The following is a 24,649-nucleotide window of genomic DNA, read 5'->3' as shown; positions in this document are numbered from 1 at the left end:
GGAGGAGCCGAGTCCAGAATGAGGTAGGTGACCAGTGGTGTGCCTCAGGGCTCTGTGCTTGGGCAAACAACTGAATATCTCCCATTAAGCCATTTCCTATATCATTTATATACAAATTAAACAACATTGGCCCAAGCACAGAGCCCTGAGGCACACCACTGGTCACCTGCCTCATTCTGGACTCGGCTCCTCCATACACCACCTTATGGTATCTCTCCCTGAGCCATTCTCCTATCCATATCACCAATTTAATATCCATTCCCACTGCTCATTTTGCTAAGGCTTTTGACATTCCTGTCAAAAGCCTTAGCAAAATCCAGAAGTACCACTGTGTAGCCTGTTCCTTTGTCCAACTCAGATGTTATTCTATTATGAATAGTTAATAGATTGCTAAGGCAGGATCTACCTTTAACTAAACCATGTTGGCCTCTATAGAGTATCATATCCTGATCCACCCATTCTTGAATTTTGTCTTTAACCAACTTTTCCAATACTTTTACCACTACTCCTGAGATGGTGATTGGCCTGTAATTAACTACCGCAGTTTTAGAGCCACCCTTATGCAAAGGAACCACTTTGCCTAACTTCTACTCCCTAGGGACCATACCAGAGTTCAAACTTAAATTAAATATCCAAGTAAGAGGGGTTGACAATTCATTTGCACATTCACGCAACACCCGAGCTGATATTCCATCTAAGCCTACAGCAGTATTTGCATTTAAATTTTGCAATATATTTAATACCTCTGATTTTTTAGCTTCAATTCTCACATTAGGTATTGCTACAGGTATAGAGATATCCTCACTTGGGTGATAGACTTTTGAAAAGTGATCACTCAGTAACTCGACTATTACATCTGATTTTGTCACCTCAATACCATCAGCACCCACTAAAGTTATCCTTCCGAAGTCATTCTTCCTCTTACTTGCCACATAGTGGAAGAACTCTTTGGGATTACCCTTGATCTCTTTGGCTAAGGTCTTCTCATAATCTGATTTAGCTTTTCTTACTATGCTGGTAACCTTCCTAGCTTGAGCCTTGTACTGCTCATGGGTGTACTGGTCGCCTTTCTCCTTGTAAATTCTCCATAACCTTTTCTTTTTTTGCAGATCAAGCTTGATACTACTGCTCATCCATTTAATGCCTGCCTTGTTTGACCTCCTGACCATAGGGACACAATCTGATATTGCTTTCCTCAGATACCCGCTGATTTTATCCCATGCACTGCTAACATCTTTCCCTTGCAATATGCTCTGCCATGGGATGGCTGCAAGTTCACTCCAAAGCTTGTTATAATTGCCTAACCTGTAGTTCCGTATATACCCCTTCTTAACAGAAAAATCCACAGATTTTGCAATCTCCCACGTCAATACCACATGATCGCTTTCACCAATTGGAGGTAACGAGGACACCTTACTTATGCATATGACCTCTGAACCAATAACCAGGTCCAACACTCTCACACCACGTGTCCCTTCAGTTATGTGCTGTTTCAAGTAATTATCTCATAGAAGATGTATGAACTCATTTTCCTTTTTGCTACATGATATTTCCTCCTTCCAATTGATATCACCATAATTAAAATCCCCATAATAATCACTAAGCCTTCACTCATTGCACTAATTTGCTGATGCATGAATTCAACATCTCCCCCTGTACTTCCTGGCCTATAGCGGCATCCAACTGTATATTTGGTTGCATTAGTCACTATTTCGCACCAGACTGCCTCAAATGAACTCTCATTCACATGTCTATCATCTTTATATACTACTTTCTTTGGCTGCAACACATCAGCTATCATCAACAGTACTCCTCCTCCTGTTCTATCTTCTCTATCCTCCCTGAAAATAGTGTACCCATCACATTCAATTCCAGTGACCACATCTTCTGCTGACAGCCAAGTTTCACTAATGCCTACAACTTTTGGTGAGATTGCACTGACTAATGCCAAAAATTCTTCTCTCTTATTTCGAATGCTTCTAGCATTGGTATACAAAAATTGCAGATTCCCTCTAGATCTTGTACCGGCTTTAGAACTGATATATAAGTCACTAACTTCCGTAGTCCCATGCCGATTTTTATCCCCTCTCTTCTGCAATTTATTTTGCATATAAGGATCATCAGTGCTAAAGTTTCTCTCTCTTACACTCAACCTTTTCAATATTAGTTTCTCTGCCCAATAACTTCAACTTGTTCAGAAAACAATAACTTCTTCAATCGCTTATGTCCTTCCATGTTAAGATGCAGTCCATCTCTAGCATACAACTGCCTTTTTCCTTCAAATACACTCCAAACATCAACAAATTCCAAACCTCTTTTTTTGCACATTTTTGCAATCATATTCATTATCATTGCTCGTCTACTTAACTCGTAATTGTCAAAACGAGGCAGCACACACACTATCCTCCCATTGACACTTTTCCTCTTCACAATATCTAATAATGTTCTTAAATCTTTTCCTACCTGATTTATACTACCTCTCAGGTCATTCATACCCACCATAACTATCATCTTGTCTGCTTCATGCCCTCTCTTTATTGCTAAAGCCACTCTTTCTATTGTCCCACCAGCCAAGCACTCCTCATGCATACCACTCTCCATACCCTTAAATCATAGAATCACCATATATCTTACCACTCTTAACTTCATTCAAGTCCACACTCATGGACTCATATACATAGACTTCAGTGGGCCAGTTTTATTAGAAGTACTTGCCTAATGGTATGTTGGACCACTATGAAATTTCAGAACAGCCCCGATAAGCCAGTGTTGAAATTTGATGGCTATGGTATCTAGTCCATTAAGGTCATGTGAATATCATGTTTCTGTAACCATTGGATGGTAATGTGCTTTGTGATATTGGAATTATCCTTTTAGAAGTGTCTATAACATGTAGGCTAAATAGACAACATCAGTAGGTGTATGAGGTTAGCAATTAATTTAAAGCCAGTGAACCCTGATGCAAGGTGAGAGGCATCTTTTCAAGGATATGCAATCTTATTGAGCCAATGCAGATCCTTCCCCTATTGGACAGCACACAGTAGTAGTATTTGTCTGTTTTATGGAATGGGAATGGATGAAAATGGAATGGGATGAAAAAAAGAAAAAAAAAAGAATTTTGGAAGGGAGAAAACCATGCTACTCGAGACCACAACTTTCAGCTCTAAAAGCTCTTGGAAAAGTTCATCGCATCTTAGACGAGATTCAAATGCATCACTCTCTCCTGGACACAAGCCATCGGAAGAAGTTTGAAGAAATTTTGTATTCACTCTTCACTTTTTCAAGACATTTTGATGAAATCTGGCATACAGCATATTGCCCTCATATTAAGTGAGTGACTAGTTTCTTTCTTGTCTTTTACTACATGTCATTGTAGATGGGACCCCCCCCCCTCACCACCACCACCACAGATTTCCCTACCAGTGCTCGAGTATAGAATGGCTTCACACTTTTTTTCCTGCCTCTTTCTTCTATGCATAAATGATTTTTCCTTACAAACCTCAAATCCTGTTTATGATTGAGGACAGCACATGCTGTTCCCTCATGCATTTGTCAAACCTTGATGTGGTAAAATATGCTCACTATTATAATAATGCCTTAAACAGATCTTTGTTTTTCAGCAAGGTAAAGACAACCTTACCAAGTTAGGTGTTAGTGCTGATTTCTAATGACAGCTTTCCAGAAATGAGAGGTATATATTGTTACTTTCCTTTTGAGGTTCATGTATGAGAACTTCATAAATTCTTTGAAGAGCTAATGGAATTGATATGAGTTATGATGGATGATGGTAACCTGTTTTCAAGTTATTATTATTTTATTTTATGGGTTGCTAATAAATGCATGGCCAGTCAATCCAGATTGGCTGTCTTCGTGGAATATATAGGGAGGCTCTTTAAAATTTTGAGCTTGTTTTCCTAATTGCACGAATATTATCTGTGCCAGGAAACTTGTTAGCATCCAAACTGTAAGAATTCTTCTGATGAACTTTGAGTGAAGGATCAGAGGAAGCATGCAATGAATTGTTCTTAGTACATTGGAAGTGATTTGTCTTGATAATCTAAATAGCAGCTGAAGAGAAAGACTGATGTGAAGCATGCAGCCTTATTTTAGTGTGATGTTACTGTGGCCTTTTTTGATGCAAGAGAGAGATGGAAGTGTGGAAGGGCAGTAGTTCTACTGAAGCCTTGTTGAGACATTTTTGAGTCGAGCCTTCACATTTTCTGCATTCGATCCTTTTGAAGTTGGATTTAGAGTTACTTATATCTCTTTATAGATTTTGCAAGCTGCACTGTAGGTAGTGTGAAGTTGGCATCGTTAAGTTCATCCACTTGAGATATTGAATTTGACAATGGTCAGGAGTTTTAAGTAGAGTTGGGGATGAAATACTGTACATCAGATTCTACAGTAATGTTGACTAAATTAATGTAACTTTAGCATACCAAGCAGATTGTAATGTAGCTTGTTTCTTTGTATATATATGTGTATACTCCAGATGATGACCTTAATGTGAAGGTCAAGACGTCAAGTGATTATTTTGGTTTATATTAAACTGAGGTTTTACTATAACACAGTAATTGTTGCCAGCGTGGTTGGCTGAGTGGTTAGCATATCTGTTCTCCAGCCAAAAGGCTGTGGGTTCGAATCCTGCTATGGGCATGGATGTTTGTGATTCTCTGTGAAAATACTAGTGGTGGTGGTGGTCAGCAGGTAGATGATGTTGGTGTAGTTGTGGTTCATTGCAGTTGGTGGATTGAGTGGTGGAGACAGAGTTATAGAGTAGCTGCCCTCCCTCGATGAGTCTTTGGACTCCCTGGAGGTGTCACGTAATAATAATAATAATAATAATTTTTAATAATGAATCCCTATTCTCATCAATTTCTTGTATATTCAGTTCTGTCAGTGTAATATATAGCTTGTAATTGTTTCATCTCAAAGTACATAAATTTACACTTTGCTACATTAAAACTGACAACCATTATCTTTTTTTGTCTATACTGTCTGTCTGTTTATATCTTCCTGCAGGGGTAACAGTAGTTAGCAATGGTGATACTAACTATTGTCCTCCACTGTTTTGCATCATCAGACAACGAATATTTCCCCTTGAATCATTTTTATTTCATTAATGAATAAATTAAATAATAGTGGCCCAAATACAGAGCTCTCCAGCACATACTGGTTACCTACCTTCTGGTTTTGCCCTGCCATATACTACTTTGTCTGTACATCAGCATTGCTAACTAGTGACCTCCCCTGTTTTGTTCATGCTGCTCTACATAGAGTATTCCTGTCATGTTCCTGTCTGCCTCTTCCTGAATTCTGTTCTTCTTAACTAACTTTTCCATTCTTTAACACTACTTTTGAGATATCAGTCAGTCTATATTTTGCTACCTCTGTCTTGGGGCCTCCTTTATGTAATAGAACTATTTTGTCTTTGGCACTATGCCAGTGCTGAGAATTAAATACCCTGGACAGAGGGACCACCAGTTATCTTACACTTTCTCTGTCCATGTGTAAATATGGACCAATATCCTCCAGTCTCACAGCAGTATTTACATTGAGATTTTGTAGTGCCCCAAGCATCTCCCAATTCATCTACTCTCTATTTCACATCAGTTCTTATCACTTGTCATTACCAGATCTCAACCTGGATGATTATACCTTCGTCATGTGATTACTCAGTAATTCAGCTAGCTATTATGGTTCTGTTATCTCCTTGCCATCAGCATTCATAAAAGTTATCCTGCTATAGTTATTTTTCCTTTTATTCACCATGTCATAAAAAGAACTCCTTGGCATTTCTTGTGGTTAAACTATGCTATTTTCCTCTCACAACATGATTGGTACTCCCCACAGTGCTCACCCTTCTTTCTCTTTATATTCCCTCTACAACATGTTCTTTTTTTTTTTGCAGCTCCCGATTATGACACCACTTATGCATTTAATACTTACCTAATTTATCTTCCTGATCCTAGGTATGCAGCCTGATTACTTCTCCAAAAACACCTCTTCCCACTGTGCACTTCCCTTTTTTCTTATGTGATGCACTGCTCCAAGCTCTCTTCTGCTAAACTTTTTATAGTGACTAGCTCTGTATTTCCACTTATACTCCTTCTTAACTGAAAATCCCTTATGTTTAGCCATGTCTCAGGGCTAGACTACATGATCACCTTTCCTAATCAGACAAGATGATGGTTATCTTGGTTATGGATGTTACTACAGTCCATTGTAGAACCTGATTCAACCAAGTGCAGTAAACTCTTGTTGTCTACCTTATGTACAAGGATGGTCTGAAAAGTTCTCGGGCTCGACCACAGATGGCAACACAATCAGCAAGAGATTTTTTTTTCTAAGTTGGTACATCTGTCATTTACAAATTGTAAATTGTCTTAATTTACAAATCAGAACATCAAAGTTCATCTTTTCTATCGCTAGAAAATATATCTAGATTTCTGCATCCCCCTAAACCTCCACATCACCCATTAAAAGAACCAGGTGTGTATAAAATTTACTGTTCCTGTGGCATTTGTTACGTAGGCCAGACGGGAAGATCAGGAGAAATTCATATGAACGAACATCAAAAAGATGTACAAAAAAGGAGAGAACATAAATCAGACCAGCATTGTTCAAACATAGCATGCATGAATGTATGTATCTATTCTGCATTCGGATTTTTTAATTTTTAATTTGATGAACAGTTAGACGGCCATAACAACATCTAATGGACTATTTTGAGTAATTTTTTCATTTATTGTGTGTAAACATTTAGTTACCTTTAACTCCTGAAGAAGTAAGTCAAATGACATACAAAACTTGTTGGGTTTTGTTTATCTTTATCTCAATAAACATGTGGTCACAATACCGGAATTTTTGTTTTGAACTGCTAAACCACAGAAATCTATGCCTACAATTCTCTGCCAGTTTTCCGTTAAAAACCATAGTGAGTAAAGCTGGGTGCAATTCAATATCCATCTGACTAGAACCTTATGTAATGGTATCATAATTTCCTTTTTCCTAAGCTTTTTTTTTTTTTTAATTAATCCTAAGTCTGTTGAACTTTACCAGTAGACTTACTAATATGATTCTTGAACTTAAATTTTCTATCAACCAAATCAGTTGATATTTTGGTTGATAGAAAAATCTTTGAAAAGAAAAACTCTTTTAAAAATCTTTGAAAGATTTTTCCAAATCTTTGAAAACCTATCCATTCAACTTATGTCCATCTAATGTTATCTTCTAAATAAATTAGATATACTTGCATTTATTTAGAAAATTTTCATTATTGAGACCACATGTTTTTTAGACATAATGAGTTTGATAAACTTTAAATTTTAAATCCCACTTCTCTGTCCTTTCTTCTACTCTTTTAAGATCATCCTGCTTATGTCGTCTGTATCTTTAGTCATCCAAGAAATGAATTACTTTGTCCAGCTTTACATTATCAGCAAAGAGAGAAACTATATGTACTTTTTAATATTTGAACCTAAATGATTTCTGAATATATTCTTATTATTATATTATTACGTGATACTTTGTTTTTTGAAACAGTGTTTTATGAAAGAACTTGTTATAGGAAGATTCTAAGAATAGGATGGGTACAGAAAGTCACAAATGAAGGATTCTATTGGAAGATATAACCAAAGGAGAATCTAATGCAGAAGATTATAAAACGGAAGCTGCAATTATTTAGACACATTTACAGAATGAGTAAGGACCGGAGGATAAAGACATTCATGTTTGGTATTATGGATGGTGTAAACAGAAGAGATAGATCATACTGAGAATGGATAGATGGCATAGACTGTGTGGAATGGGTGTACAGAAACTGTGACACTGTAAAATTCATTCATTTTACACTTGTCTTCAACAAGAGCTTGTACAGGGGAGGTGAAATCGTTTCACTTTGTGAAGGTGAGGATTAGACTTAATTTTCAAATTACAGGCTAGATAAATTTATGGAGTTTGGTTAAGATGGTAGAGAGGTTGGTGAATAGCTAGGATCCTGAATTAGGTTGATTATAGCAGAATTCTTTATGAGACATGTGTATGTTAAGGGGAGGTATTAGATAAAGACAATGCATAGACAGAAGTATAATTTATATTTTGCAAAGGCATTTGAGCTTGCCACTTGGCAAACTGGTATTTAACATGAAGAATACAGGAGTAGAGTCTAGTAGAAGGCCTGTGACTAGAGCAGTGTGCCATAGATCTCTATTCTTGGGCTGCTATGATTTCATGTACATTAACAATACAGGAAAGGATCTGAGAAGACCTATTCTGTTGTTTGCGATGATGCAAAATTGGGTAGAGCAATAGTTAATATAAATGTTAAAATTTTGCTGGATGATTTGGATTGACTGGCAGTCTGGCTGAAGGAGAATGGATATCAGTTTAATGTGGCAAAGTGTAAGGTTATGCATTTTGAGGTGAAAAGATTACCATCTGTGTACCACATTGATGGAACTGTACTCCAGGAAATTGATGAAGTTGGAGATTTAGGGGTGTTACTGGATAGGAAATTAAAGTTTAGAGGGCATATTGCCAAAATGGCTAAAGCAGCTCATCATATTCCTTGGTTACCGAAGAATTTCCTGATGAGGAGAGACAAGTAGTTCCTCTTTATGGAATCTTGGTAAAATCCCATCTTGACTGCTGCACACAGATCTCACCTGGGTTTCCTGGAGATAAGGAAGAGGTGGAGAGGATCCAGAGGCTAGTGACTAAGATGGTCTCTGAAATGAATCTTTTGAGGACAGGTTGAAGAAATTGACTGATTGGTTGACAGGTGGTAAATGAGTGATATGATAGAAACATTCAAATTACTGAAAGGTTTTTATAAAATTATCAGAACAGGACTGGTGATGGGAGAACTAGGGGCCATCCTTGGAACTGAGCAAGAATGTAGTTAGCAAGGGTGTCAGTACTAGAATTTTGCTTGGAGAGTGGGGAATGAGTGGAATAGGTTGCCAGAGTCTGTTGTGGCTGCCATGGCTGTGAATGAATTCGAAGCAAAGTGTGATAGACACTGTGCAAAATTGGATAGTGCTTGGCATGATGTTTAGAGTCTCCCTTGATGTGTATAAGGACTCCACGGAGTAGCCAATAATAATAATAATTTAAATTGTAATGGATGGGATTAGATAATAGATTTTTGAGTTGGATAGGACATTGGCAGTATGATAGGTATCAGCAAGGTATGTATGGGAGAACAGTATCCTGGAAGAGGAAAATCACTAGTGGTGCTCTTCAGGAATCTGTTTTAGAGCCATTATTACTTAAATTTTATGTAATTGATATTGGAAGAGATTTAAATAGGGATATCATTGTTTGCAGGTAATAGAAAGTTGAGAAATGCTATGAGTTGTGTAAAGTAGATGTGGCTCTATTGGAGGATTTAAATTCACTGCTTGTAGCATTGGAAAGACCTGTGTTTGGATTGTCTAGAATGCAAGATGCAAAGAGCCGTTAGAAAAGTTCTTCAACTGAATGTTGAAATAGCTAGTCTCATATTAAGGTACCAGTGTGTTTCCTTCCAGAAACTGTTTTTCATCTTACAAAACCAGCCAGAAGAACACATTTGGCTTGCAGATATAATACACTGATCTCGTAGCCTTATCTACTTTGGTTGTGAGTCCAAGCAACAAACCAATAAACCAGCCCATTCTGGCACATAAGTAAACTACCAGTTCATTGTTGAAAAATGTGTAAGGCTTGAAATTTGAAATAGGATGGGATGTTGTTCATACAGTTGGTTGAGATATCATGAAGAAGGTGGAGGAGATAAAGGAACCTAAGGGTGATTACAGACAAGGATCTGAAGTTTACGGACCAAATATAACTGTGAGAACAAAACAGTGGATTCTGGCAGTGATGAGGAAACATTAGTATGGTGAAGAATATTGCTTACACTTGGATAAAGGATTAAAGATCAGTATGATTTATTGGCAAGTATAATTTTCTTGTTAGTGGCCTTCATTTTTCAATGTCTTTATAAGTTGGGTTACTACCACTGTACAAGACCTTGATCAGGATGCATATAGATTACTGTGCACAGATTATTTAGTGCCTGTTTTGGAAGGAAATCAAGATATTTTCAAAAGCATTAGGAGGAGAATAGTTAAGGTGGTGTCAGGACTCGAGAATGATGGGTATGAAGACAGAGAGAATGAAATTTACAGAGCCTGGTGTATTAAAAGAGAATGGATGATACGGAATGATTTTTATCAGATTAATATGAAAGAGATTTTTCATAAAATAGATGGAAATAAGAGGTCCTGAAAAGTGTGTGAGGGCAATGTACAGGGGAGTACATTGGTATTGAGTAGTTATTTTGTTTGGAGAATGGTTGGTGAGTGGAGTGCAGTACATGAGAGTGTTGTAAGTGCAGAAACAGTGAATGAGTTTTTATTGTGCCAATGAGCACCTCCATAAGGAGTTCAAAAAGTACTGGTGATAATGCTTTGGCTCCACAAAGAGTTGATACTAATAATAATAATAACCCATAGTACTGGTTGGCCATATGCACTAAGCTTATCAAGATGGTGTCAACATATGAGAAATGGTAAAAAAAAAAAAAACTGCTTCTTATGGAAATTAGATGTTATGGGATAGACCACATTTGGTCTCTATCTTTTGTATTTACTTATTTTTATTGTTGGTTTAATTGTGCCTTTGATAAATTTGCTTCATATTTTAAGAGGATTATTTAATATTATATTATAAGAGAATTATGAATTATATATATATATCACAATATTAATAAAAATTTATCTTGTTATAGGAAAGTGACACTATTTTTATTGCAACTAACTTCCAGATAGCCCCCAATCAACGACAGACTACTTGTCCAGAGGTATATATTATATTATATATGATATTTACACATGCCGGGATCCTTTCAAAAGTTAGTGTTAGCGTAGTTATTAGTAAAGAGCTCCAGAAAAGATAAGTGCTATTTTGCATAATAATTGGTGATATTGCTTGAATTTTAGTATATTAATGTTTATTTTTGATAACTTAGTGTGTCTGCATGATTTCTGGTTTTGGGAAATTGTTACTAATTTTATTAATTGAAATTTTGAATCTTGACTTCTTTGAATGGAATGTAATGGCAGTACTCACATGGTCAGCCATATGGGCACCGACTGATGTGACTAGGTGAGCACCACGAAAATCAAATACTGTTAATGACATTCAAAAATGCTTCGATGTCATGATTGTAATATATATGCATGGCAAAATGTGAGAGATGTGTTTGTGGAGACAAGCGAAAGTATGGATTTGTAGGAAGTGCGATATTTTTGTTAGACTAAGAGTTAATGAATGTGAAGCAGATTGAAGGAATGAATGAATGAACGAATGAAAGCTATTAAGACTGAAGGAGTGAAATAATAAAGATGCAAAAGTAAGCGATAAAGGAACAAAAGAAAGTATAAATGAGGAAATGTTAGATGCAGCAGAATTAGGCAGAAAGGGAGTGAAAATTTTGGAAAGCAAGATTTGATGAAACAGTTATTCGAAATTAAATGAGGAATATTATTATTATTATTATGTAATGCCTCCAAGAACTCATCACTGGAAGGCACACCACTCTGACACACACACATCTAACTATCATCACTAAAAAACACATGTACTAACCACTTAATGACTATTTAATTTGTAAATTTTTCATCCCAAATCGTAAATATTTGGGATGAAATATTTATGAATTAAATAGTCCTTACTGTGGTTAGTACATGTGTTTTTTTAGTGATGAATTCACCACAGGTTTCGTTATATAAAAATCTAACGATATCCCCCTTCCGCTTAATTCTCCTACTATATAGAACTACCATTAATGCCCTCTACTGCCAATCACCACCACCAACAGTATTTTTTGTCTGTAAATTGTCTGTTTTCTGAAGTACAATTTGTATGTGCAATGAAAAACCCAAGTTTTTTTTTGGGGGGGGGGGGGCTGCTACTTGCATATGAGATCGACTAACTCACCTTCAAATGAAAAAGCCCATATAAAGATTCCTTTCATAATGACAAGAATTAAACTTATGCCTTTTCCAGTCTAAGGTGCAACATACCGTGTTTCTTCTAATTGCAATGTGGAGGCGCTGATATGCAGAGCAAGTTTAGAGGAAACAAATGAAAGTGTGCAAAAGAATAGAATGAAAGAAAAAAGGGTAAAAGAGGTGACGAGGGATTCAAGAATAGCAGTGTATGGAGATTAGATTGTTAGAGGATTGGTTAATGAGAAGAGAGTCCATATGATGTGCTATCTAGGAGGGAGAATGAGCAATATAATTCATGTTTTGGAGATGAGGAGGAAATGAGCAAGAGAATTGGTGGTGGTTGTGGGGGACAAATTGTTTAGGTGAACATAAGGAGAATGTAAGGGTGAATATCAGAAGGTTATTGAGGAGAGTGAAAGATAACAGCGTAGTGGGAAAGGTTGTCAGTGTGTTGCCGAGGTACGACAATGATGAATGAGATGGAGAGCCAGAATCATGAATGGTATGCTAGCAGAACTATGTGAGGAGACGTGGTTGCAGTTTATGGATGTATGGCATGTATTTGAAGGAGGAATGGAATTATACAGACATGATGGATTGCATTTGAATAGCTTTGGAGTGAGTGAACTGGAGAACCTGTTACTAGATGGAAGTGCAGTGTGTGATGCAAGCAAGAGCTCAGAGGTAAGAGATGAAGTGAGAGATCAGGAGAGTGGTATTGAAGAGACAGAAGTGCTGGCAATGGAAACAGTAGTAGTGTGAGAGATGAAGAGAGAACTGGGATGCAAGAGAAATGGGAAAACTGGGGGAGCTTGGCTGGAGAGGGAGACATGGCATAGGGAGAGTGGATGTTTGAAGTAATAATGAATGTATGTGTGGGGATGATCAGCTTAGAAATGGAATAGATCGGTCAGATTGGAAATGACTGGTTATAGACCTAAAAGTGAAATCTGTGTTTATTTTTATTTACAAATGCCAGGAGTATCAGAAATAAGGGAGATGAAATGGTTTCACTGATTGAGTTTATTTACCCCAAAATCATTGGAATGAGTGAAACATGGTTGAATGAAGACGATATCCTGACAGGAATAGAGATAGAATATTCAGAATTTTTTTGTGAGGAAAGGACAAGAAGGGAGAGGGATAATGCTGATGATTGCAGGGTAATTATGTCCACATAAGGTAGACATGAAAGAGGGAAATAGTGGCAGTGGTTATGAGGCAGTGTGATATGAGTTAGAGATCGACAGGAAGACATATTTAGTTGGATGTTGCCAGGGAATGTGCAGAGTGTTGATAAAGAAATGTATAAATAACTTGGGTTAGTGAGCAAAGAAAAGGTAATTATTATGGGCAATTTTAATTATGGCAGTGTAGATTGGAATGAAGATATAGCGTTTGGTAATAAGCATAATGAATTTCTTGAGTTCCTGAGAAACAGTTATCTCAGGCAGCATGTAAAGGAGGGCATGTGAGGATCAAGAGTTTTAGATCTGATCATTTCATTAGAGGATGTAACTGTGAGTGGGATTTCGCACTTTCCCAGTGATTACTTCATGATGGTGATTGTGAAGTGATCACCTGGGTTGTGGCTAGAAACTGTTTAATTCTACAAACTGCCACAAGCTGATTTGTCTGAATTTGTGGGTGTAATCTTCAGAAATAGTGTTTATCCTTGTTTTGGACACCAGTGTATCACTAGCCATATGCACGCTTCTATGGGGAAAGGATATATGTGTGTGTGGAAGAACACTGGTGTCCAAAACATAAGGATAAACACTATTTCTGAAGATTACACCCACAAATTCAGACAAATCAGCTTGTGGCTGTTTGTAGAATTAAACAGTTTCAAGTAGAAAATGGATACACATTCAAAATTCGAAATGGTGTGCAAAGGGGTGACATGGTAGCACTCAACAGGAAAAAAGGCTGCAGTAAGTGAATTGTGTTTGAAGAAAGCTCTTTTCATGAAGGAATAAAGTTGCAAACTTTTATATCTTGTAATGTCTCAAAGTCATCATCGTTGAGATGATGTCTTTAAGACATCTTTGTCTTTCAGTTATTCTTCCCCACATTTCATGTGGAGAAGAATTATTGAAAAACTTGAAGGATGCAGAATTGCTGATGTTGCCAGAGAGTTTTTTTAATCTCACATAGCATTGTATCCAAGTTCTGGGCAGCGTTTCAAACCAAAGAAATGTGTTCCAGACATTTACTAAGAGGGTCACTCTACCATGGAGCATGAAGACAGATTTTTGGTTATAACAGCAAAATGTAATCGATACATCATGGCATGTCAGCTCCATTCATGCACAGGTACTTGGATATCTTGACAAACTGTGGCAAGACAGCTTCAACATGTAGGCATATGCCTGAAGGCCTGTAGTCTGCATCCCTTTATCCACAGCTCATCATAGAGCATGTTTCAGTGTTGTTGTATCCATAAAAATTGGACTAGACATCAATGGGCTCATGTACTCTTTACAGGTCGTAGTCATTTTAGTCTTTCCTCCAATTCTAGACAACACTTGATCTGGCAAGAAATTGGTACTGCTTACCATTGAGAATGTTCTTGAAATGGATAGATATGGCAGTGCTGGGATTATTGTGTGGGGAGGCATTATACTTAATGAATGCACCGAGCTACAGGTGCTGGAAAAAGTGACAGACTGGTTAATAATAGTGCAACAAAGTTCTTCAACATCATGTTCGATTGTTTCATGGTGCTGTAGGGAAGAATTCATTTTTATGGATGATAACGCAACACCACATCATACACGAGCAGTGGAGATACTTCTGGAGACCAAGGATATTAATTGAATCGAGTGGCTGCCAAGCTCTCCAGATCTCAACCCCATAGAACACATTTGGAAAGCAATAGGGAGATGCATTGCTACTTGAAATTATCCTCCAGAAAACAAACAAGGCATTATCCATGTTCTGAAGAAGGAGTGATTCAGTTTTCCTCAAGAACTCCTGAATCACTTGGTACTAAGCATGGTACAACATGAGAGTGGCATCACAGTTCAGGGTGGACATATTCCATACTGAAATGTCTCTCTGCATAGTTTTCTGTAAGCACTGTACATTAATTCCTTAACTGGTCCTGAGGAAATTTGTAATTTTTGCCAAAATCATATTGGAATTTAATATGTACAAAATTTCTAACTCATTTTTTCAGTAATATAAGTTATTAGTATGCTGGCAATAAATTTATGTTCACATTCAGCTGTCGTCATGGAAATTTTTTTCATATACAGGTAAAAATGTAGTTTGTCCTTAGCTTTGGACACCAGTGTACAAGGTTGGTGATTCAGCTTGGAGCTAAAGCATGGAATGAGGAGTTGAGCTGTAAGGAAATGAACTCTGCTTGGGTACAGACAAAGAAATACATAAAAGCATTGGTGTGTGTGTGAATATATTCTGAAGATCAAAAGGCTAAAAAGTAGGTGTAAAATGGATATATGAGGGGGACTAAGCCTGAAATCTAGAAGAAGGCACTTTGGAGGCAGCACAAGATGAATTTTTTAGGTAATAATCAGTTACATGAAAAGCATCAAGAGCAAGCCTGGAGAGTGACTCATTTACTAAGGACAGCAAAAGTGCAGTATGAGCATAAATTAGAATTCAAGTGATTTCTAATTTATTTCTCTAATTTCTAGAGTTTTTTTTTAGATATGTGGTAATTAGAAGGAAGAATGATTATGAATGAATACTTATGAATGAATATCATTTTTATCCATTAACATCATCTTACTATAATCAATGATGTTAATGGATAAAAATGATAGAATGGCACCTGCTACAGAAGACATTGTTGAGGTATTCAGAAATCAATTTATAAGGGTGTTTCATCCTAAATAGGGTGAAATCATGAGAAACTCAAGTGTAGAGGACATAGGAAAGGATGGCTTAATTGTGAGTAAGAGGAGGTATTTGAGGAAATAAATAACCTTGATATCAATAAGGCGATAGGATTTGTGACATATCACCACATGTATTATGGGAATGTTCCATGGAATTGGCAGCAGCAGCATTGGCATATCTGTTTAATCAAAGTCTTACAATAGCACAGGTTCCAAGCGAGTGGAAAGAAGGGAAAATTGTTCCACTGCATAAAGGTGGTGATAAAACTGTTGATACAAATTATAGGCCTTAACTAACTTATGTACTACAGGGTGTAACTGAATTCATGGCCCAAACGTGAAGGGATGGGTACACACTGAAACCACCAATATTCGTCATAGAATATGCGGCTGCAAATGCAGCCCAATGCCGGTAGGGAACACAGATTAGGCGGTATGACTTAAAAGCGCTGGATCAGCCAAACCCCAGAATTCTGAGTGTCGATCGGACATGAGATGGAGCAGTTTACGAATGCAGAGAAAGCCGATATGCACCTGATGTACGGCGTAGCTGAGGACAATAGTAGAGAGGGCTAAAGACTGTACTGTGAGAGATATCCTATGCGGCGTGTGCTCGATCATAAAATGTTTGCGCGACTGCAACGTCAGCTGAGTGAGGCAAGCACCTTCCATGTCAGTCGACATGATACCGGACGAGCACAGACGGTCAGAACACCAGCTATGAGCGAGGACATCTTGTGTATGGTGAAAGATAACCTGGGTGCACGTGATCCGGAGCCTGGGCATGCATCAAAACAGTGTCTGGCGAGTACTGCATGAAGGGCTACACCCTGTCACTTGCTGTGAGTGCAGGCATTGACAGCCATTGATTATTCCCTGCACATGGATTTCACCCAGTGGTTCCTGCAGCAAAGTGTCGTACAGCCCGATTTCCCCACTCATGTGCTCTTTACAGATGAATCAACTTTCTCACATGAAGGCGTAGTCAATGCCCATAATGTGCATTTGTGGGTGGCCCAGAATCCCCATGGTACATGTCCACAGTCGAACCAGCAATGGTTCGCCATCAATATCTGGGCAGGGATCGTGCATGACTATTTAATTGGATCCTACCCTAAATTTTAGATCCTTATCCACGATCACCCCCGGATCTCTTATTTCCTCTACCTCCAACAATATATTTTCACCAAGCATAAATTCTGCATCCCATCTTTGTTTTCCAAATTTTAAAACCTTACATTTTGCAACATTGAACTCACATCCCCATTTGCTTTCCCAATTACTCAATTTATTCAAGTCTTCTTGCAAGGCCACAACATCTTCACTACTCTTTATGGTTCATCCCAACTTTGCATCATCTGCAAACAACTGAATATCTCCATCCAAAATCTTCGTCAACATCATTAATATACAAGTTAAATAGTAATGACCCTAAAACAGGTTCCTGAGGCACTCCACTAGTGACTTTCATTTTCCTGGATATCGCACCCCCCATACACAACTTGTTGATACCTATCAGATAGCCAGTCTCCAATCCAATGCACCAATCTAATATCCAACCCCATCTGCCCTAGTTTGACTGTCAACTTATCATGAGGTACTCTATCAAAAGCCTTTGCAAAATCCAAGTATATTACTGTGTATCCTTCTCCTCTGTCCAAGGAAGCAGTCACTTTATTGTAATAAGTAAGTAGATTACTAAAACATGACCTCCCTTTAGCAAATCCATGCTGTCCATCAAAGATTATACCATTGTTGTCAACCCAACTCTGGATCCTAGTTCTCACAAGCTTCTCCAACAACTTGACCACAACACCTGACACACAGATAGGCCTATAGTTTGATGCTTGAGTTTGATCACCACCTTTGTGAAGTGGCACAATCTTGCCCCCCCTTCCACTCTTTAGGAACTTGACCAAGTGCAAGACTCATATTAAAAAAATATGTCAAGGCAGGTGTCAACTGGTACATTCCTTCAGAATACGTGGTGACATATTATCAAGTCCCACAGCCTTATTAACATCTAGTTTACTCAACTCCCCATACACCTCTTGCTCACTTACAGTCAGTCTCTCCTCCCCATCATCAACTGCTCTCAATCTCTCCATGAAGTCACATTCACAAGATTGAAAGATCTTTATGAACTGCTCATTGAGTATCTCCACCACAGATTCTGCAACAGCTGTCTTTATACCATTTCCTCCAATCAATATCATCCTTCCATAATCATTCCTTCTTTTGCTGGCTACATATCAAAAGAACTCCCTAGGATTCTTTTTGGCTTCTTTAGCTAACTGCTGTTCATACCTCTCTTTAGCTACTCTCACCAACCAAGTCCCCCTCCTTGCCTGGTCTTTGTAGACCTCATGAAATTGGTTACTTCCACTTCTATTATGCTGCCTCCACAATGCCCTTTTTCTCTGTATCGCATGCTTAATCCCTTTATTCATCCATCTCACACTTATGTATTTTAGGAAGACCATAAAATCTAGGAGGTCTTGCAGAATGAATTTTAAGTCTTTCAATTGTGTCTCTATCTAAACTGATGACTTTATTTAAGAGAGAATTTAATTTCTTTAGTTGTCTGTTGGTTGGATTATAATCAAGTTCTTGATATGTGGAGCGATCTTGAAGTAAAAGAGAAAGTTTTCTTCTGGAATTTGCTGAGTCCATAACTACTGTTGCTTTCCCCTTGTCAGCTTTGGTGAGGTGATAATAAGGTGATTGTTTTTTCTTAAGGACTATAAAGATTTCATTTCAGAAAGAGATATGTTGGAAGGAGGAAGTTTGGCCTTAAGTAGAGAAGAAGTGACTTCTAGGCAAAGAGCATTAGCTTTATCACTAGTTAGATGACTGATATTCCATTCAGTGTTAACTAGGAAATCTAGATATGGTATCTTATTAGGAACAATAGAAAAATCATGTCCTTTTGACAGGATGAGGGTTTCGCTCTCAGTTAGAGGACGTCTGGATATATTGACAATCCAATTATCTGGAGTTTTGAATGGCTTGAATTGTTTAGACGAAAGAGCTTCATATTTTCGGTTTAGATGTTGACTTAGTTTATTATATGCTTGTTGAATATATAATAATATCTATTGTTAGTATTCCACCTTGTATTTTTTTTATTTATTAAAACTGTTCTTGTAGTGCCACTGAAGATGGTCTGCTGTTTCCAGACCTAAATATTTGTTAATTAAATATCTTTCTTGTTTATATGCATATATTATTCAGTCTTTATGTCACAAGTATCCTTGAAACATCAAATCTTACTATATAATTGCTTTTCTTCAGCTTCTGTGATGTCTGTAATATTTATTATCTACAACTGAGCAGGAAAGATTATGGTTTGAGATCCTATCAGTGGGAGTCAGACCAAAATGTGATACCAAGGTTGAAGTAATGCAGAAGTCGTATTTCCATATACAAATAGCCCAAAGGTGTCATACCTTAGATGAAAAGCCAAACGGCTATTTTTCTGGCGAGGTTGATAAGTTAAGGGGATAAAAATCCCTTATTGTTTTTCAGCCAGTAAGCGAAACTAAGATCGAAAACTACGATCTGAATGTTTCATGCCGACGAACTGTCGGCGGATCCAAGTGTAAGAGACCACTTGGTAGTGCCACACCACGGCAACTCATTGCAAAGGAAGAGCAAGTTCCCCTCACTATTCTTGATATTTTCTCATAATGTAAAAACACACAGCTCCTAGGAGATGTAGTACTGCTTAATATTATGAGGAGAGGTCACTACCCAGACCGGTTTCAACCTTTTTTGAGGTCTCATCAGTGAGTAGCAAGACCTAGAATATCAGAGTTTAAGTGAAAAGAACTTACATACTTTCGCTATACGAATGCCAGAAAGGTGTGTCACTATATTATGTTATAACAGATTATAGCTAAGATGAAAATTTTATCCCCTTAACTTATCAACCTCGCCAGAAAAATAGCCGTTTGGCTTTTCATCTTAGCTATAATATGTTATAACATAATATAGTGACACACCTTTCTGGCATTCGTATAGCGAAAGTATGTAAGTTCTTTTCACTTAAACTCTGATATTCTAGGTCTAGCTACTCACTGATGAGACCTCAAAAAAAGAAAGGTTGAAACCGGTCTGGGTAGTGACCTCTCCTCATAATGTAAAGCAGTACTACATCTCCTAGGAGCTGTGTGTTTTTACATTATGAGAAAATATCAAGAATAGTGAGGGATCTTGCTCCACCTTTGCAACGAGTTACCATGGTGTGGCACTACCAAGTGGTCTCTTACGCTTGGATCCGCCGACAGTTCGTCGGCATGAAACGTTCAGATCGTAGTTTTCGATCTTAGTTTCTCTTACTGGCTGAAAAACAATAAAGGATTTTTATCCCCTTAACTAGTGTCATACCTTATTACTAAAATACTCTGGATTAGAGATAGACGTTGAAAGTTTTTTTTTTCCACTTTCTTCAAAGTTGCCAAGAAATTATATTCTAGGCATCTTTAATTTATAGTACCAAGTGTAAAAACTTTCAACTTGTATATAGAGGCTAGAGACTTCACATCAATTGCCTAGTTTCCCATAATGCAATGCACATATCCTTGCAGACATGTATAATGCTATGCATTATGGGAAGGGTCATTATCCAGACTGGTTTCTACCTTTATTGAGGTCTCATCAGTGGGAGCCAGACCCAGAAGTGATACCAAGGTTGAAGTTATGCAGAAGTCATATTTCCATATGCAAGAGTCACACCTTATTACTAAAATACTGTGGAATAGAGGTAGATGTTGAAAGTTCTTTATAAAGATATTGATAATGGTTATTATCTGTTTAATGTGCTAAGCTATAAAATTATGCAATTTGAGTGAACTGCACAACATTGAGACTAAGGATTTGAAAGTGATGGCAGACATGGAATTGAAATTCAGAGGATATATTACAAAAGTGGATGTTGAAGTGCACCTTGAAAAGGAGAGAGAGAAGAAGAAGATTATTTTCCTCTCTGTATGTTTTAATACAGCTTCATCTAGACTTCAATGCCTGGATTTGGTCATTTGAGTTTCTTGGAGTTATGGAAGTGTCAAAGAAGATTCAAAAGTACTTGATTAAAATAGTTACTGATCTGTGCAGTGTTCTCAATGAAGATAGGCCTAAGATTGGTGGGTTACAAAATTTAGTTGATGAAATCATTGGGGTTGGATATTAGCATTGGACCGGAGACTGGCTATCTGATAGGTAGCAGCAAGTTGCATATGGGGGAGCAATATCCAGGAAGAGGAAAGTCACTAGTAGTGTGCCTCAGAGGTCTATTTTAGGGCAATTGCTGTTTAACTTGTATGTTAATGATATTGGCAAAGATTTGGATGGGGATATTCAGTTGTTTGGAGATGATGCAAAGTTGGGATGAACTATGAAGAGTAAAGAAGATGATGTGGCCTTACAAAAAGACTTGAATAAATTGAGTGGATGGGCAGAAATGGGGATGTGAGTTCAATGTTATAAAATATAAGGTTTAAAAATTTGTGAAACAAAGATGGGATGTAGAATTTATGCTTGGTGGGGATATATTGTTGGAGGTGGAAGAAATAAGAGATCTTGGGGTGATAGTGGATAAGGATCTGAAATTTAGGGGACACATTTCCAAAATTGTGAGGACAACACCAAAGACTTGGGAATGATGCAGAGGACACTGACTAGTAGAAGTAAGGAGATTCTTGTTCCATTGTGTAAGACTTTGATTAGGCCACATGTAGACCTGTGCACAGATTTTGTTACCTGGTTTTCAAAAGGATGAAGAGATGTTGGAAAGGGTCCAGAGGCGACTGACTAAGGTAGTTTCTGATTTCTTGAATGTTAAATATGAGGAAAGGTTGAGAAAGGTATGATAGAGACCAAGTGGATTGTTATAGGATTAATGTTGGAGAGGCTTTACAGCAAATGGTGGGAGATTAGGGGAGAGCCAGAGGACATTACTGGAAGCTGTATAAGGAGGGTGTGAGCAAGGGAGTGAGAAGCAGGTTTTTTGCATGCAGCATTGTCAGTGATTGGAATGCCTTGCCTGAGAGTGTGGTGTCTGCAAAGAATTTGAGTGTGTTTAACATGTTCATTGCCAATCATGCGATATCGCGCGATGCGAGTTCTCACCAAACGGCCGATCACGCGTTATCGCATGGACGTTGTTAACTAAATAAAAAATTTAAAAAAGTTGGCCACCACACGAAATTCCAATTTTCAGCTTGGCAATGAATGATATCGCGGGATCACGCGCTGCGAGTTCTCACCAAATGGCCAACCACGCGTTATCGCGTGGACATCGCTAACTAAATAAAAAAATAAAAAAAATTTGGCCACCACACGAAATTCCAATTTTCAGCTTGGCAATGAAAGTGTTAAGGCATGGTATAATGAGTTGTGTGTATGACAAAACGACCTCCTAGATGAGTCTTTGACTCCATGGAGGTTTTGGGATTATAATAATAATAATAATTATAAATGCGGGGATATGATAGAAACATAGGTTAGTTACTAAAGGGATTTTATTGATTGGATGCTGAAGAAATTTTTCAGCACATGAGAGCAGAGGGAAGAACAAGGATTCATATCTTGAAGCTGTGTAAAATTAATACAATTCGTGTGAGTTGATAAGCATGCAAGGACTAGATTTTTTGCTTGAAGTGTGGTGAATGAGTGGAATGGGTTACCAGAGGCAGTCTGAAGTGCTTTGTCAGTGAATGAGTTTAAAGAAAGATACAAATAGGTATTTTATGAATAATGGTATTGTGAGTTGTCTCCAATGAGTCTTAGGATTATATGAATATTCTCATTTAATCTCATTTAATAATAATAGTAATTCATGCTACTCTCAAGCACACAGATGTTCACTTGCTATTGAAACTGAACATCTGTGTGATAGTGATATGCTCAACAGATTTTCTATTGGCAATTTCCCCATTCCTCAAAATCTGTCAGAGTATCATCTGTTTCTTGTGGTTAATTCCCATCAGTTTAGATGGGAATTTTTGTGATCTCTTCATCCCAAACTGCATGACCTTATACTTGACCATATTAGACTGGCAGCGATTATCATTTCCCACACTGCTAGTCTATTTATGTCATTCTGTATGATCTCTACATCATTTTCATTGACTGTTGTTGGATATTTCCTTTTAAATTATATATCATTGGTGTACAGATTAAACAGCAGAAGACCTGCTGCCACACCACTATAACCTATCTAATTCCCCCATATGCCATTTGTTGATATCTGCCTATCAGCCACCCTCTTATCCAAATCACCAGCTTAATGTCCATCCCCATTTCCTCCAACTGGAATGCTACTTGATTTTGTAGAGGCATCTGAGAGGAGGGAACTTTTTTATGTAAGTTGGAGCAAATAACAATGGATATCAAGTTGGTGACATGGTTAAGGAGATGGTGGACAGATAGACTTCAAAGCACCATATGGGAGAGTAGAATCAGGAGAAGGTAATTGACCAGTGGTGTGGCACAGGGTTCTTTACATTAATTACTTTAATATGTATGATAATTATATATCATACGTCTCACATAATTCCCTAATGATATAGGGAATTATGTGAGACAGAATATCCAGTTATTTGTTGATGATGTAAACTTGGGAACTATACATTTGTGATAGAGAAATTTTCAACAAAGTTTTCTATTATTAATTTCCCCATTCTTCAAAATTTGTCAGCAGACAAGTTTGAAGTTGAACTCTGCTGTTCAGCTTCACACTTGCAGAACCAATTTTTTTTTCTCTTTGTTTAATCTCTCTACTGCTGTCCTTTGGAACAATCCCCTATTTTATACATTTTCTGACAGTTATATCAGAAAGTGTTCAAAACCAATTAATAAGTTTCTTCTTTTATCCTTAACTTTCTTTCCATCAATGATACTAATGTATCTATGATACATTGGTATTATAGATGGGAAGGAAGACTGCAAAAATTTAATTTGTTTATTGTTATTTGAAGTCCATTTTTTTTTTTCAGGATCCCTACCTGAAAAATGTCGTTTGCAATCCTAAATCTAACCATTGTCAAAAAGGAGTTGTACTTTATAAAGGAAATGGTATGTGGAATTATTTTAATTTCATGCTGTTATATTATTGATTTTCTACGTGAAAACTTTCAGTTATATGAACATCTCTACACATAGTGAATACTCTCAAGATTAATAATAGTAATAATAATGTATATTTATATGGATATTACATGGAGTCAAAAGACTCATTGCAGGAGACCCACTCTATCCTTTAACACAGTACCTATCATACATCGCCTTAAACTTATTCACCAGTGGAGCAATCCATTCCACTCATTCACTCTCTAAGTAAGGAACCTAGTTCACACATGCTTAAGAACCACATTCTAAGACTTTCAAGTGTGATCCCTTGTCCCCCCCCCACACTATTCCTTATTGTATTTAAAAATTTCTTCTGTGTCAATCTTATAGAATCCCTTTAATAACTTGTAAGTTTCTATGATATCCCCTCTCCTCTGCCTGTGAGCTAAACTCTGCAACCAACATGGCCTCAGTCTATCCTCATAGGGAACATAACATAGACCTGTTACCAGCTTGATCACTCATCTCTGAATCCTCTTCACTATCTCCTGATCCCCAATAAATGCAGGTACCCAAATCTGTCACAGTAGTCAACATGTGGCCGAATGATAGCCTTATAAAGAGGGATAATAACCTTCCCTTAACACAATAATAACATTATTGTGTTAAGAGTAATACATATTAAGATTGAACATTTATGCAGATTTTGGT

At 37.4% G+C, this 24,649-nt stretch overlaps 1 protein-coding gene across 5 annotated transcripts in view; it reads left to right on the top strand.

The window, feature by feature from the left end:
* Nucleotides 1–24,649, top strand: part of LOC150095730 (P2X purinoceptor 4-like) — a 173,643-nt gene that overhangs the window by 47,778 nt on the left and 101,216 nt on the right. For all 5 annotated transcript variants that reach the window (XM_090410355.1, XM_090410353.1, XM_090410354.1 and 2 more), the window contains exons 3-4: nucleotides 10,778–10,849; nucleotides 23,866–23,944. In XM_090410355.1, coding sequence (XP_090266481.1) covers nucleotides 10,778–10,849; nucleotides 23,866–23,944 — 151 coding nt within the window. The remainder of the gene's footprint in view (nucleotides 1–10,777; nucleotides 10,850–23,865; nucleotides 23,945–24,649) is intronic.

The sequence above is a fragment of the Typopeltis vanoorti genome, chromosome 20, assembly GCF_054136105.1.
Source record: "Typopeltis vanoorti isolate ZY-2024b chromosome 20, IOZ_Tvanoo_1.0, whole genome shotgun sequence".
NCBI classification, from domain to species: domain Eukaryota; kingdom Metazoa; phylum Arthropoda; class Arachnida; order Uropygi; family Thelyphonidae; genus Typopeltis; species Typopeltis vanoorti.
This window is presented reverse-complemented; position numbering and strand designations above follow the sequence as displayed.